The 17300-nt window shown below is 45.2% G+C and overlaps 1 protein-coding gene across 1 annotated transcript; it reads right to left on the reverse strand.

Moving 5' to 3' along the window:
• Nucleotides 1-1858: 1858 nt before the first annotated feature.
• LOC120317379 (pleckstrin homology domain-containing family B member 1-like) lies at nt 1859-11428 on the reverse strand. Its single transcript, XM_039363948.1, has 3 exons — nt 11341-11428; nt 5918-6070; nt 1859-2160 (listed from the first exon to the last, which is right to left on the reverse strand). The coding sequence occupies exons 1-3, from the start codon at nt 11375-11377 to the stop codon at nt 2054-2056; spliced, it is 297 nt and encodes a 98-aa protein (XP_039219882.1). The 5' UTR covers nt 11378-11428; the 3' UTR covers nt 1859-2053.
• Between the last annotated feature and the right edge of the window lie 5872 nt (nt 11429-17300).

The following is a 17300-nucleotide window of genomic DNA, read 5'->3' on the forward strand; positions in this document are numbered from 1 at the left end:
CTCCAGAAGCGGTGAATGCTCCAACACTGGAAGTTTTTAAGAAGAGACTGGACAGCCATTTGTCTGAAATGGTGTAGGGTTTCCTGCCTGAGCAGGGGGTTGGACTAGAAGACCTCCAAGGTCCCTCTCAACTCTCTTTCTTCTTCTTCTTCTTCTTCTTCTTCTTCTTCTTCTTCTTCTTCTTCTTCTTCTTCTTCTTCTTCTTCTTCTTCTTCTTCTTCTTCTTCTTCTTCTTCTTCTTCTTCTTCCTCTTCCTCTTCCTCTTCCTCTTCCTCTTCTTCTTCTCCTGCATTGAGCTTTTTAATCATAAACATTTCCTTTTGGCATAAGAGACCGGATATTGAATCCTAGAGGGGCAATCATTTTTCCCTTCTCATTTTGCAGATGGGAAACTGAGGAACTGTTTTGCTTAAGAACCAGAACAAACAAACAGGAAGAGAGGAGGGCTATGTGGGGGCTATGTGGAGAACTAGATTGGTTTGGTGGTTAAGGTGCCAGACTAAAAAGCCAGGGGCTGTGAGTGCTAGCCCCGCTTTAAACATAAAAAGCTTCTGGGTGACTTTGGGCCAATCACCAGGAGACTGGGAGTTCTAGTCCCACCTTAGGAATGAAAGTGGCTGGGTGACATTGGGCCAATCACCAGGAGACGGTGAGTTATAGTTCCTCACTAGCCATGCAAGTCGGCTGGGTGACTTTGGGGTAATCACTAGGAGACGGTAAGTTCTAGTATCACCTTAGGCAAGAAAGCCGGCTGGGTCACTTTGGACCAATCACCAGGAGACGGTGAATTCTAGTTCCTCACTAGCCATGCAAGTCGTCTGGGTGATATTGGACCAATCACCAGGAGACAGTAAATTCTAGTCTAGTCCCACCTTAGGAATGAAAGTGGCTGGGTGACGTTGGGCCAATCACCAGGAGATTATGAGTTCTAATCCTGCCTTAGGCATGAAATCCAGCTAGATGACTTTGGGCCAATCACCAGGAGATGGTGAGTTCTAGTTCTGCCTTAGGCATGAAAGCCAGCTGGGTGGCTTTGAGCTAGTCATTCTCTCTCAACCCAACCTACTCAAAGAGTAGATGTGGTAAAAAAAATAGGAGGAAGCATATTAGTTATGTTTGGCACCTTAAGTTATATATAAAATCTAATCTTATATAAATAAAAATGTAAATGTTCATTTGTTCAAAATCTCAAATCTCCGAAAGTTCTTCACCGATTGCTTTGAAATTTTGACACAACGTTGTATTCGAATACGCGCGTGTTTTTATACACCTATATTATATAGATGTCACACTTGTGACAGGTAAAAACTTGCTTTTTTTGAAAAACAGCACCATCTGTTGGACGTAATCTCTATATCTGCACACACAGTGGAACAACAAAAAGTATTGTATACCCACAAGCATTGTGAAATTAAACATATTACAAACGTGCGCTTTCTCTTTTCTTTCTTTTCCATTTAACCCAGTGGTTCTCAACCTTTTTAATGCCGCGACCCCCAACCGGTCGTAAGTCGAGGACTACTCAACTGGTCGTAAATCGAAGACTACTCAACTGGTGCAGCACTGTTTGCAGAATGGGACTTTTGGCGGGCTCAGCAGGGCAGAGACAGCCTGGACAATTCCTATTGGCTTTTGAAAGCCAATAGAATTAGACTCTATTCAAGAGAGCCTATTCTATTGGCTTTCAGAAGCCAATAGAATAAAAGGGAGTAGCACAGCTAAGGAAAAGGGGAGAAAAAAATGGCGACTGCGTTGTTTGGCGACCCCCGTGAAATGATCGTTCGACCTCAAATGGGGTCCCGACCCACAGGTTGAGAACCACTATTTAACCACACTGAGCCACAGCAACGCGTGGCTGGGTACAGCTAGTCATAAATAAATAAAAACTAAAAAACACCATTTCCCATGACCGGTCCTTGGGTGTGGCCACTGCGTTGCAGATGGACCATGAGTGGTTTCAGAAATGTCAAGATTATATGACTGAAACCCTACCCATCACAAAAAGGGTCAGGGCTTCAGCTATCTTGATTTTTCTGTCCTCGCTTCCCACAACTTACAACGCATCGTCTTCGCTCTCAGCGCACAGCATGGTCTTGGGCCCAGCCCTTTGCACAACGCACAACAGGCACTCCCGGGTTTTCCCTTCCGGAGGCTGGATATCTATAAAGACAGGAAAGGAGACATAAGCAGAGAGCCGGCCGGCGTTTTTCTTTCTATCTCAATAATAGGTTTCTAGACCTCAAGGGGATCGTGGTAAACAAGACACTCCCCAGGACTTCCCTCCGAATCCTACCTGTTCTTCATTAAAGCTGGGTGGGAAATGCTGATCAAAACATGTCATAATATTATTACGAATAATATTTCATTTTCATTTCTGTGCCTGGGATCAACATCGGACTCCCAACAGACTCAGAATTAATTAGGCATAATTTTCATGCAGGTCCCTGATTAAAAAACTGCAGGAAACACCCTCAGGGCGACGGGGGGGGGGGTTGGACTAGATGACCTCCAAAGTCCCTTCCAACTTTATCATTATTATTATTATTATAAATACGAGCCAGTTGCCACGACCCTGGGACACTGCAACCATCATAAATGTGAGTCGGTGGCCGAGCATCCATTTTGATCACGTGACCCTGGGGACACTGCAACGGTCGTAAGTGTGAATAACGTTCATGTCCCTTTTTTCCAGTGCCCGTCGTGACTTTGGTCACTAAATGAACTGTTGAGGACTCCCTGCAGTTTTAAAAATAAAAGTTGCCGTCGTAAGATGGGTGGGTGTTTTTTTAAAGCAAAGAACGTCTTCCCGGCTAAATATCTCTGAAGCGATCCTAGTTGTCTGTTGCAAGCCAGGAGAGTCGCCGCAAAATTAGGACCTCGGGGGATCAGTTGTCAAAGTAACTCTTGAGTTGTGGAGTCACAGTGAAACAAACAGCAGGGGATTAGGCAGCCTTGGCGGATGTCCCAGGGGACACAACAAATCTCAAACAAAAGCTGCCATACTGACCCCGGAGGGCCAAAACCTTCGTCTGTGTGGTACACAACAACACAGAGGCTTGTTGCCTCCCAGGAAAAGATTCCAGGATGTTCGTTCAGAGAGGATGAAAAAACAAGTCGTGAGCTCTTTCCAAAATCCAGACGCCTGAAGATGTGGCAGGAGAGCAGTTTATAATAATAATAATAATAACAACAACAACAACAATAATAAAAAAAGTTGGGAGGGACCTTGGAGGTCATCTAGTCCAACCCCCTGCTCAGGCAGGAAACCCTACACCATTTCAGACAAATGGCTGTCCAGTCTCTTCTTAAAAACTTCCAGTGTTGGAGCATTCACCGCTTCTGGAGGCAGGTGGTTCCACTGGTTAATTGTTCTAATTGTTTGCAAGGATGGTTTGCAGGAACGAGCTTGGGAGACAGGAGGCAGAACTGCAAGCTACACAACTGGCGGAGAAGAGGCAGCTGAGCCTGCAGCAGAAATGGAGGTGTGACAAAAAGGGACCCTCACTAGTGTGTCAAGCTGTAAAGGAGGGGGGGGTGAAATGTATTTTCAAATATACCCTCCAATCCTGGGTTGTATAAACAGAGGCACGGAATCAAGATCACGCGAGGTATTAGTACTGCTTTATAAAACCCTAGGGAGGCCACACCTAGAGTACTGCAGCCAGTGTTGGTCACCATGTCACAAAAAAGAGGTTGAGAGTTTGGGAAAAATTCAGAGAAGAGCAACTAAGATGATCCAAGGCCTGGAGCCTAAAACATATCAAGAGCGGCTGCGGGACTTGGGTTTGGCTAGTCTAAAAAAAACAAAACAGGGGAGACAGGATAGCAGTCTTCCAGTATCTCAGGGGCTGCCCCAAAGAAGAGGGAGTCAAGCTATTCTCCAAAGCACCAGAAGGAAGGACGAGAAACGATGGTTGGAAACTGACCAAAAAGAGAAGCAACCTGGAATTAAGGAGAAACTTCCTGACAGTGAGGACAATTAACCAGTGGAACTCCTTGCCACCAGAAATCATGGGCGCTCCATCCCTGGAGGTTTTTAAGAAGAGGCTAGACAGTCACTTGTCTTGAGACGGTGTAGGTTCTCCTGCTTGAGCGAGAGGCTGGACTAGAAGACCTCCAAGGTCCCTTCCAGCTCTATTCTATTCCTATCAGGCAGCAAAGCAAGATGAACAAACGGCTATGAGGTTATTGGATGGTGTCCATCAATTTCCTGTAATTCTCTCTCTCTCTCTCTCTCTCTCTCTCTCACTCTCTCTCTTTCTCTCTCTCTTTTTCTCTCTCTCACTCTCACTCTTTCTTTCTCTCCCTCTCTCTCTCTTTCTCTCTCTCTCTCTTTTTTTTTCTCTTTCTCTTTCTCTTTCTCTCTCTTTCTCTCTTTCTCTCTCTCTTTTTCTCTTTCTCACTCTCTCTCTCTCTCTCTCTCTCTCTCTCTCACACACACACACACACACACACACACACACACACAGATACGAAGGAAGGAAGGAAGGAAGGAAGAATTAGCTGGAGGCTGGCAGAAAACTAGCCACTGTTCCTTTAGCACTGCTGGCAGTTGTGTTGGTGTCAAATGAAAGGGTCCTCTGTTTCGACTTGCTGTGTCCCTCCATTGTGTAGGAAGAGGACATTTGGGGTGATTCAGCCCAGCACTGCCAGGACTACAGGAGACAGGAATGCAACCCTTTCCATTACTAGTGATGGTGCTCCATCACTGGAGGTTTTCAGGAAGAGATTTGTCTGAAATGATATAGGGTTTTCCTGCTTGAGCAGGGGGCTGGACTAGAAGACCTCCAAGGTCCCAGCTTTCTTCCATTCCATTCCATATTTTCTATTCTATTCTATTCTATTCTATTCTATTCTATTCTATTCTATTCTATTCTATTCTATTCTATTCTATACTATTCTATACTATTCTATTCCATTCCATATTTTCTATTCTATTCTATTCTATTCTATTCTATTCTATTCTATTCTATTCTATTCTATTCTATTCTATTCTATTCCATTCCATTCCATTCCATTCCATTCTATTCTATTCCATTCCATTCCATTCCATTCCATTCCATATTTTCTGTTCTATCCTATCCTATCCTATCCTATCCTATCCTATCCTATCCTATCCTATCCTATCCTATCCTATCCTATCCTATCCTATCCTATCCTATCCTATCCTATTCCATTCCATATATTCTATTCTATTCTATTCTATTCTATTCTATTCTATTCTATTCTATTCTATTCTATTCCATCTCTCCTCTCCTCTCTTCTCTTCTCTTCTTCTCTTTGAGGGGCTGCTAGAAAGACAGGCGGTCAACAGCTACCTGTATGTGTGACTTAGAGAACCGACTGCAGGGTTTTTAAAGAAAAGAAAATGGAAGAGCTGTTTGGTCAGAACATTGCACAGCCGGTGTCCAAATGAAGTTAGAGACCACTGACATGAACTTGCAGTTTTGTATAAATAAATCTATTTAACATCTGTGTTTACAGCAAACTAGACAAGTCCGGCTGACTGGAGCCTCATGAGGTAAATCAACACAGCAGGAGCTTCGTGAGGTAAATTACAGAGCGCACAGGAGAAAAAGGCGGGAAAAAAGGAACCTCCCCCTCCCCCTCCACAACAACCAATCACAGCACAGATTGCCTCACGCAGGAGCCAACCCTCTCCAATCAATCAGCCACAATTGGCTGTTCTGGCTGACTGCACGCACACACACACACACACACACACACACACACACACACACACACACAGAAACGCAAACACCGCTCCAGCTACTAAATTTAAATATCTTAACATGTTTGCTTCTGTGGCAGTCTCCCCACAGCCTTGAGGACTAGAAACTTAGCTTAAGAATAAACAGTGGGCTTTCATTCTGGTATCTGTGAAAAAGATCCAGTTGGCAACCCCAAGTCTACTCACCACGGCATTCGCGGCCTGTCCTGACGTCTCGGCAATTGGATCTGATGTTAATTCTTCCGTCCATTTCGCGGCCGGTATCATCTTGGTAGTAGACGAGGCTGCCGTCCGCCCACAGCACGAACCAGTTCCTTTTCCAGCGTCGCAGAATAGAACCTGCACAGGCCGGGGGGATGGGGGAAAGAATTAAGAAAAATGGGGAAATAGTACAGATAGTCCTCGACTTATAACCGTTCATTTAATGACCAAAGATACAACAGCACTGAAAAAAGTGACTTAGGACCGTTTTTCACACTTATGACCATTGCCGTCACGTGATCCAAATTCAGACGCTTGGAAACCGATTCGTATTTATGACGGGCTGCAGGGTCCTGGGATGATGTGATCCGCTTTTGCGACCTTCTGACAAGCAAGGTCAATGGAGGAAGCCAGAGTCACTGAAGATCCGTGGCACAAACCTCACTTAACAAATGTCTCACTTAGCGACAGAAACCTTGGGCTCAGTTGTGGTCATAAGTCAAGGACTACCTGTATTTACGACGGTTGCAGTGTCCTGGGGTCATGTGATTCCCCTTCTGCGACCTCCCAACAACCAAAGGCAACGTGGAAGCCGGATTCACTTAACAACCGTGTTGGTATCTTAACAATGATTCATTTAACAACTGTGGCAAGAAAAGTAAAACAAAATGGGGCAAAACTCATTTAACAAGGCCTCGCTTAGCAACAGAAATGTTGAGCTCAGTTGTGGTCGTAAGTCGAGGACTGCCTGTACATCTACATCCTTGTGAATCAACTCTTTAGCATATATGTTATGATCCTTCAATGCTTTAAGCACTTTAAAAGCTTGGATAGGCTGAGTAATCGCACAGACACGATTCCAAAGCAGCTTAATTATTTTACTTTGGTACAATTCATCATTATTCTATTCTGTCATTTCCTCTTTGGATTTAGGCAGCCGCCCACGGGCGACAGAACTCGAGAAAGCTCCCAGACAACAACAAAAATAAGAAAACAAATTAAAAGGATTATAAAACAATCCAAAACAAGTGAACTAAATGTGCCAGCCAAGGTGGCACCACCAGAAATGCCAGTCCACATACAGGTGATCCTCGACTTAACAACCATTTGTTTAGTGACCACTTGAACTTACAACGGCACCCAAAAAAATGACTTAGGACCAGTGGTGGGATTCAGACATGTGAACAACCGGTTCTGTGTGTGGATGCCGCTTCCGGAAGTCCATTCTGGGCCCGGGCAACAAAAAATTAGTTACTGGTTCTGCCGAAGTGGTGCGAACCGGCTGAATCCCACCACTGCTTAGGACCGATTTCCACGCTTGTGACCGTCACAGCCTCCCCATGGTCATGTGATCAGAATTCAAACACGTGGCAACTGACTCATATTTATGATGGTTGTGGTTTCCTGGGGGTTACGTGATCTGTTTTTGTGACCTTCTGACCATGAGGAAGCGAGATTCACTGAACAACTGAGTTACTAACTTAACTGCAGTGATTCCCTTAACTGTGGTCAGAAAGCTCATAAAACAGGGCCAAAGTCACTTAACAACTTGTTTAGCAAAGGAAATTGTGAGCTCAGTTGTGGTCGTAAGTCGAGGGCTTGCAGCACAGCCACCAGCCGCTGAAACGGAAGATTACTGGAAGAACATATGAAGAAAAAAAAAAGACCTATAACTCCACTGCAAAGTGGTCGCAGGATCTGAGAACAGATCTCTGCGATCTCCCTAGAGCAGGGGTAGGCAACCTTGGCTCTTTTATGCCTCGTGGACTTCAACTCCCAGAATTCCTCAGCCCGCCATGCTGAGGGGAAGGGAGAGGTTTCCAAGCTGAGCCATGCTGGCTCAGGAATTCTGGGAGTTGAAGTCCACAAGTCATGAAGGGACCATAGTTCCCCCATGTTGGCTGAGGAATTCTGGGAGTTGAAGTCCACGAGTCATGAAGGGGCCATAATTCCCCCATGTTGGCTGAGGAATTCTGGGAGTTGAAGTCCACGAGTCATGAAGGGGCCATAATTCCCCCATGTTGGCTGAGGAATTCTGGGAGTTGAAGTCCACGAGTCATGAAGGGGCCATTGTTCACTCATGCTGGCTCAGGAATTCTGGGAGTTAAAAAGTCCACAAGTCATGAAGGGACCATAGTTCCCCCCATGCTGGCTGAGGAGTTCTGGGAGTTGGTCCACAAGTCATAAAGGCAGCCATAGTTCCCCCATGATGGCTGAGGAATTCTGGGAGTTAAAGTCCACAAGTCATGAAGAGGCCATAGTTCCCCCATGCTGGCTGAGGAATTCTGGGAGTTGAAGTCCACCAATCATGAAAGGGCCATAGTTCCCCCATGCTGGCTCAGGAATTCTGGGAGCTGAAATCCATGAGTCATAAAAGAGCCAAGGTTGCCTACCCCTGCCCTAGACGAATCGGTCAGCAGCCTACATCTACCAGTGGATCGAGAACTTTTTGAAATGGAGAGCCAATGGACATGACCACACTAGCTAAAGAAACTAAGAGAAGTGCATGAACGTTGAGTAGCACAGATGAGCCAACTGGTAGTAAAAGGCCCCGGAAATTAATCACTTATGCAGGTGGAGGCTCATTCTCCGAACTTGTGGGTCGATTTCTTTGCTACCAGGCTAGGTAACATCTTCAGCAGAGTTTAGGGAAGTTTAGAATTTAGTGTCCCTCTGCTTATAAGGGCTTCAGGTGTGGGTGTGTTGAGCGAGGGTCTCGTGATGAGTCAGGTGTGAGTCATCAGTGAGGGTCTTGGGATGGATCTTGTATAGGGAGGTCACATCAGCTCAGGGTGATTGGGAGGTAAACCACTGGTGGAAAATGGGGGATTGCGCGGGATAGTTGAAGCTTGGTGTTGTCTCTGGTCAGTTGATTTGGATCCTGATCGTGGGCTGGTTATAGGTCGATGTATCTGTGGATGGAAGTGCATGTGGAGGGCCAGGCTTCAAGGGACTCACAAGCGTGGCGTCTGGGAGTGTGGCCGATGGTTTTTGTGTTGTTCCAATCGAACTGGTGCTGTTTGGTCTCAGTGTGGGTGGAGATTAAGGATTCGGGATTGGGGCATTCGACTGCCAGCAAGTGTTCGTGGATCCTGTTTTTTTAACTGACATGATGTTTGTCCCATGTAGAATTGGTTGCAATTGATCACTCAATCACTACATCGCTTAACAAAAAATTTGGGCTCAAATTGTGGTCGCAAGTCGAAGACTACCTATATTTATATATTTATTCGTAGTTCACATTTCTGAATGAATTTGGGTGCTAAGGATTTGATTTTTTTTCTCTTTGAAGTGAGGAATTGCAGCAGTCAAGGGCATGGCAGAGATTTTGAGCCCCAAATTTCTGTGGCTAAATGAAACATTTGTTAAGTGGATTTTGACTCGTTTTACAACCCTTTCTTGCTACAGTTGTTAAGCGAATCACCGCAGTTGTTAAGTTAGTCACACGGTTGTTAAGTAAATCTGGCTTTCCCCCCGTTGACTTTGCTTATAAAAAGGTCGCAAAGGGGATCACGTGAGCCCAGGATGCTGCAACCGTCATCAATAGGAACCAGTTGCCAAGTGTCCGAATTTTGATGACCTGCAAAGGTCATTAAGTGTGAAAAAAGGATGATAAGTCTCTGTTTTCATTGCTGTTGTAACACTGAACGGTCACTAAACGAATGGTTGCAAGTGAAGAACTACCTGTACATTTTAACTGCTTTCTCTCCAAATTCCCGCCATCCTCTTCTTCTCCTCTTTTCCGAGAACCTTCTGGGCATTTCTTTCCTAGCGCCTTTTGATCGGAAGCCTGGAGCGAAACGGTCGCCCACAGATGTGGGAAGCGAAGAAAGTGCAAATGTTGCAGAACCTCAGGGCCAGCTTGTCATCCGACACTTCGCGATTGGAGCCTTTGCATTGATTTTCCGTCTGTTCTTCTCCTAGGGGGTTTGGACCCCTTCCAGCTTCCCATTTAAAACCCGCCGATTGACCCACGCAACCTTCACACGGAGGCACTGATCTGCTGCAGGGAGGGACTGCCGAGCTGAAGAATTTTGAAACTGAAGTGCAATGCGTAATTCGGAAGGATGCAGATTTGGGGGGGAAATGCGTGAAAGGAGCACGTCCGGGGTCTAAGGCTGGACTAGAACTCACCATCTCCTGGTGATTGGCCCAAAGTTCACCCAGCCGGCTTTCATGCCTAAGGCGGGACTAGAACTCACCGTCTGCTGGTGATTGGCCCAAAGTCACCCAGTCGGCTTTCATGCCTAAGGAGGACTAGAACTCACCGTCTCCTGGTGATGGGCCCAAAGTCACCCAGCTGGCTTTCATGCCTAAGGCGAGACTAGAACTCACCGTCTCCCTGGGTGATTGGGCCAAAGTCACCCAGCTGGCTTTCATGCCTAAGGCGGATAGAACTCACCGTCCCTGGTAATAGGCCCAAAGTCACCCAGCTGGCTTTCATGCCTAAGGCGGGACTAGAACTCACCGTCTCCTGGTGATTGGGCCAAAGTCACCCAGCTGGCTTTCATGCCTAAGGCGGGACTAGAACTCACGTCTCTGGTAATAGGCCCAAAGTCACCCAGGCTGGCTTTCATGCCTAAGGCGGACTAGAACTCACTGTCTCCTGGTGATTGGCCCAAAGTCACCCAGCTGGCTTTCATGCCTAAGGCAAGACTAGAACTCACCGTCTCCTGGTGATGGCCCAAAGTCACCCAGCTGGCTTTCATGCCTCAGGCGAGACTAGAACTCACCGTCTCCCTGGTGATTGGGCCAAAGTCACCCAGCTGGCTTTCATGCCTAAGGCGGGACTAGAACTCACCGTCTCCTGGTAATAGGCCCAAAGTCACCCAGCCGGCTTTCATGCCTAAGGCGGGACTAGAACTCACCGTCTCCTGGTGATTGGCCCAAAGTCACCCAGCCAGCTTTCATGCCTAAGACTGAACTAGAACTCACTGTCTCCTGATAATAGGCCCAAAATCACCCAGCTGGCTTTCATGCCTAAGGCGGGACTAGAACTCACCATCTCCTGGTGATTGGCTCAAAGTCACCCAGCTGGCTTTCATGCCTAAGGTGGGACTAGAACTCTCAGTCTCCTAGTTTCTAAGCCAGCACCTTCACCACTACATCAAACTTCCTCTCCACGTCACTTTTGGACCAGTATTTGCACAGATGATTTACCACTGTCATCTTCTGGGATCTTTTCCCCTTTATTTCTCACCCTTCTGGAATTCTCATCAATCCGCCCATACAAATACAAACCCAAGCTGTCTCTACTTAGCTTCCGTGATCAGCAGTACCTTCCCCCCCTTTGAGCCTCCTAAAGGACCTAATCACCACCCAGACGGGGAAAACCCCCCTGGTGATGGACCTGGTAAAAGAAATTCCAATTGCAATTGCACACTAGGAAATTTCCTCAATTAACTTACTCTGTCTCCAGAGCCAGCCGCATTTCAATAGAGCCATCTTTTGCCAAGTCTTTTTTTCTCCACAGAAATATCTGGATCAAATGGAAGAAGAAGAAGAAAAAATATATATATTTATAGGGTATTATACTCTATTTAAACCCCATTCCAACTCTGATCGGGTTGCTGGAACGTGCTACATTCCACCAGCTGCTGCTTAAACTGTAAGTTTTGGGAGAATCCACCAGGAAAGTAGCAAGGCCCTGATTGGATCTCCATTATATTTATAGGGTATTATACTCTATTTAAACCCCATTCCAACTCTGATCGGGTTGCTGGAACGTGCTACATTCCACCAGCTGCTGCTTAAACTGTAAGTTTTGGGAGAATCCACCAGGAAAGTAGCAAGGCCCTGATTGGATCTCCATTATATTTATAGGGTATTATACTCTATTTAAACCCCATTCCAACTCTGATCGGGTTGCTGGAACGTGCTACATTCCACCAGCTGCTGCTTAAACTGTAAGTTTTGGGAGAATCCACCAGGAAAGTAGCAAGGCCCTGATTGGATCTCCATTATATTTATAGGGTATTATACTCTATTTAAACCCCATTCCAACTCTGATCGGGTTGCTGGAACGTGCTACATTCCACCAGCTGCTGCTTAAACTGTAAGTTTTGGGAGAATCCACCAGGAAAGTAGCAAGGCCCTGATTGGATCTCCATTATATTTATAGGGTATTATACTCTATTTAAACCCCATTCCAACTCTGATCGGGTTGCTGGAACGTGCTACATTCCACCAGCTGCTGCTTAAACTGTAAGTTTTGGGAGAATCCACCAGGAAAGTAGCAAGGCCCTGATTGGATCTCCATTATATTTATAGGGTATTATACTCTATTTAAACCCCATTCCAACTCTGATCGGGTTGCTGGAACGTGCTACATTCCACCAGCTGCTGCTTAAACTGTAAGTTTTGGGAGAATCCACCAGGAAAGTAGCAAGGCCCTGATTGGATCTCCATTATATTTATAGGGTATTATACTCTATTTAAACCCCATTCCAACTCTGATCGGGTTGCTGGAACGTGCTACATTCCACCAGCTGCTGCTTAAACTGTAAGTTTTGGGAGAATCCACCAGGAAAGTAGCAAGGCCCTGATTGGATCTCCATTATATTTATAGGGTATTATACTCTATTTAAACCCCATTCCAACTCTGATCGGGTTGCTGGAACGTGCTACATTCCACCAGCTGCTGCTTAAACTGTAAGTTTTGGGAGAATCCACCAGGAAAGTAGCAAGGCCCTGATTGGATCTCCATTATATATATAGGGTATTATACTCTATTTAAACCCCATTCCAACTCTGATCGGGTTGCTGGAACGTGCTACATTCCACCAGCTGCTGCTTAAACTGTAAGTTTTGGGAGAATCCACCAGGAAAGTAGCAAGGCCCTGATTGGATCTCCATTATATATATAGGGTATTATACTCTATTTAAACCCCATTCCAACTCTGATCGGGTTGCTGGAACGTGCTACATTCCACCAGCTGCTGCTTAAACTGTAAGTTTTGGGAGAATCCACCAGGAAAGTAGCAAGGCCCTGAGTGGATCTCCATTATATATATAGGGTATTATACTCTATTTAAACCCCATTCCAACTCTGATCGGGTTGCTGGAACGTGCTACATTCCACCAGCTGCTGCTTAAACTGTAAGTTTTGGGAGAATCCACCAGGAAAGTAGCAAGGCCCTGATTGGATCTCCATTATATTTATAGGGTATTATACTCTATTTAAACCCCATTCCAACTCTGATCGGGTTGCTGGAACGTGCTACATTCCACCAGCTGCTGCTTAAACTGTAAGTTTTGGGAGAATCCACCAGGAAAGTAGCAAGGCCCTGATTGGATCTCCATTATATATATAGGGTATTATACTCTATTTAAACCCCATTCCAACTCTGGTCGGGTTGCTGGAACGTGCTACATTCCACCAGCTGCTGCTTAAACTGTAAGTTTTGGGAGAATCCACCAGGAAAGTAGCAAGGCCCTGATTGGATCTCCATTATATTTATAGGGTATTATACTCTATTTAAACCCCATTCCAACTCTGATCGGGTTGCTGGAACGTGCTACATTCCACCAGCTGCTGCTTAAACTGTAAGTTTTGGGAGAATCCACCAGGAAAGTAGCAAGGCCCTGATTGGATCTCCATTATATTTATAGGGTATTATACTCTATTTAAACCCCATTCCAACTCTGATCGGGTTGCTGGAACGTGCTACATTCCACCAGCTGCTGCTTAAACTGTAAGTTTTGGGAGAATCCACCAGGAAAGTAGCAAGGCCCTGATTGGATCTCCATTATATTTATAGGGTATTATACTCTATTTAAACCCCATTCCAACTCTGATCGGGTTGCTGGAACGTGCTACATTCCACCAGCTGCTGCTTAAACTGTAAGTTTTGGGAGAATCCACCAGGAAAGTAGCAAGGCCCTGATTGGATCTCCATTATATTTATAGGGTATTATACTCTATTTAAACCCCATTCCAACTCTGATCGGGTTGCTGGAACGTGCTACATTCCACCAGCTGCTGCTAAACTGTAAGTTTGGAGAATCCACCAGGAAAGTAGCAAGCCCTGATTGGATCTCCATTTCTTTATATGGTATTATACGCTATTTAAACCCCATTCCAACTCTGATCGGGTTGCTGGAACGTGCTACATTCCACCAGCTCTGCTTACAAAACTGTAAGTTTTGGAAGAATTCAACAGGAAAGTAGCAAGGCCCTTATTGGTCTCCATTATATTTATAGGGTATTATACTCTATTTAAACCCCAACCCATCCAACTCTGATCGGGTTGCTGGAACGTGCTACATTCCACCAGCTGCTGCTGAAACTGTAAGTTTTGGGAGAATCCACCAGGAAAGTAGCAAGGCCCTGATTGGATCTCCATTATATTTATAGGGTATTATACTCTATTTAAACCCCATTCCAACTCTGATCGGGTTGCTGGAACGTGCTACATTCCACCAGCTGCTGCTTAAACTGTAAGTTTTGGGAGAATCCACCAGGAAAGTACCAAGGACCTTGATGGGATCTCCATTATATTTATTATAGGGTATTATACTCTATTTAAACCCCATTCCAACTCTGACGGGTTGCTGGAACTGCACATTCCACCACTGCTGCTTAAACTGTAAGTTTTGGGAGAATCCACCAGAAGTAGCAAGGCCTGATTTGATCGCCATTATATTTATGGGTATATACTCTATTTAAACCCCAGTCCAACTTCGCTCGGGCTGCTGGAACGTGCTACATCCACCAGCTGCTGCTTAAACTGTAAGTTTTGGGAGAATCCACCAGGAAAGTAGCAAGGCCCTGATTGGATCTCCATTATATTTATAGTGTATTGTACTCTATTTAAACCCCAGTCCAACTTCGGTCGGGCTGCTGGAACGTGCTACATCCCACCAGCTGCTGCTTAAACTGTACGTTTTGGGAGAATCCACCAGGAAAGTAGCAAGGCCCTGATTGGATCTCCATTATATTTATAGGGTATTATACTCTATTTAAACCCCATTCCAACTCTGATCGGGTTGCGGGAACGTGCTACATTCCACCAGCTGCTGCTTAAACTGTAAGTTTTGGGAGAATCCACCAGGAAAGTAGCAAGGCCCTGATTGGATCTCCATTATATTTATAGGGTATTATACTCTATTTAAACCCCATTCCCACTCTGATCGGGTTGCTGGAACGTGCTACATTCCACCAGCTGCTGCTTAAACTGTAAGTTTTGGGAGAATCCACCAGGAAAGTAGCAAGGCCCTGATTGGATCTCCATTAGATTTATAGGGTATTATACTCTATTTAAACCCCATTCCAACTCTGATCGGGTTGCTGGAACGTGCTACATTCCACCAGCTGCTGCTTAAACTGTAAGTTTTGGGAGAATCCACCAGGAAAGTAGCAAGGCCCTGATTGGATCTCCATTATATTTATAGGGTATTATACTCTATTTAAACCCCATTCCAACTCTGATCGGGTTGCTGTAACGTGCTACATTCCACCAGCTGCTGCTTAAACTGTAAGTTTTGGGAGAATCCACCAGGAAAGTAGCAAGGCCCTGATTGGATCTCCATTATATTTATAGGGTATTATACTCTATTTAAACCCCATTCCAACTCTGATCGGGTTGCTGGAACGTGCTACATTCCACCAGCTGCTGCTTAAACTGTAAGTTTTGGGAGAATCCACCAGGAAAGTAGCAATGCCCTGATTGGATCTCCATTATATTTATAGGGTATTATACTCTATTTAAACCCCATTCCAACTCTGATCGGGTTTCTGGAACGTGCTACATTCCACCAGCTGCTGCTTAAACTGTAAGTTTTTTGGGAACATAAATGAATCCCCACGCCTGTTCCATCCTTTCCTCCCTCCCTTCCAACCACCAGGAAAGTAGCAAGGCCCTGATTGGATCTCCATTATATTTATAGGGTATTATACCCTATTTAAACCCCATTCCAACTCTGATCGGGTTGCTGGAACGTGCTACATTCCACCAGCTGCTGCTTAAACTGTAAGTTTTGGGAGAATCCACCAGGAAAGTAGCCAGGCCCTGATTGGATCTCCATTCTATTTATAGGGTATTATACTCTATTTAAACCCCATTCCAACTCTGATCGGGTTGCTGGAACGTGCTACATTCCACCAGCTGCTGCTTAAACTGTAAGTTTTGGGAGAATCCACCAGGAAAGTAGCAAGGCCCTGATTGGATCTCCATTATATTTATAGGGTATTCTACTCTATTTAAACCCCATTCCAACTCTGATCGGGTTGCTGGAACGTGCTACATTCCACCAGCTGCTGCTTAAACTGTAAGTTTTGGGAGAATCCACCAGGAAAGTAGCAAGGCCCTGATTGGATCTCCATTATAGTTATAGGGTATTATACTCTATTTAAACCCCATTCCAACTCTGATCGGGTTGCTGGAACGTGCTACATTCCACCAGCTGCTGCTTAAACTGTAAGTTTTGGGAGAATCCACCAGGAAAGTAGCAAGGCCCTGATTGGATCTCCATTATATTTATAGGGTATTATACCCTATTTAAACCCCATTCCAACTCTGATCGGGTTGCTGGAACGTGCTACATTCCACCAGCTGCTGCTTAAACTGTAAGTTTTGGGAGAATCCACCAGGAAAGTAGCAAGGCCCTGATTGGATCTCCATTATATATATAGGGTATTATACTCTATTTAAACCCCATTCCAACTTCGGTCGGGCTGCTGGAACGTGCTACATCCCACCAGCTGCTGCTTAAACTGTACGTTTTGGGAGAATCCACCAGGAAAGTAGCAAGGCCCTGATTGGATCTCCATTATATTTATAGTGTATTGTACTCTATTTACACCCCATTCCAACTTCGGTCGGGCTGCTGGAACGTGCTACATCCCACCAGCTGCTGCTTAAACTGTAAGTTTTGGGAGAATCCACCAGGAAAGTAGCAAGGCCCTGATTGGATCTCCATTATATTTATAGTGTAATTGTACTCTATTTACACCCCATTCCAACTTCGTCGGGCTCTGGAACGTGCTACAATCCCACATCTTGCTGCTTAAACTGTAAGTTTTCGCGGATAATCCATCCAGGAAGTAGCAAGGCCTGATTGGAAAAATTTTCCCCTCCTTATATTTATACGTGGGTATTATACTCTATTTACACCCCATTCCAACTCTGATCGGGTTGCTGGAACGTGCTACATTCCACCAGCTGCTGCTTAAACTGTAAGTTTTGGGAGAATCCACCAGGAAAGTAGCAAGGCCCTGATTGGATCTCCATTATATTTATAGGGTATTATACTCTATTTAAACCCCATTCCAACTCTGATCGGGTTGCTGGAACGTGCTACATTCCACCAGCTGCTGCTTAAAATGTAAGTTTTGGGAGAATCCACCAGGAAAGTAGCAAGGCCCTGA

The sequence above is a fragment of the Crotalus tigris genome, unplaced genomic scaffold (genome assembly GCF_016545835.1).
Source record: "Crotalus tigris isolate CLP2741 ecotype Arizona unplaced genomic scaffold, ASM1654583v1 scf7180000019634.18455, whole genome shotgun sequence".
NCBI classification, from domain to species: Eukaryota; Metazoa; Chordata; class Lepidosauria; order Squamata; family Viperidae; genus Crotalus; species Crotalus tigris.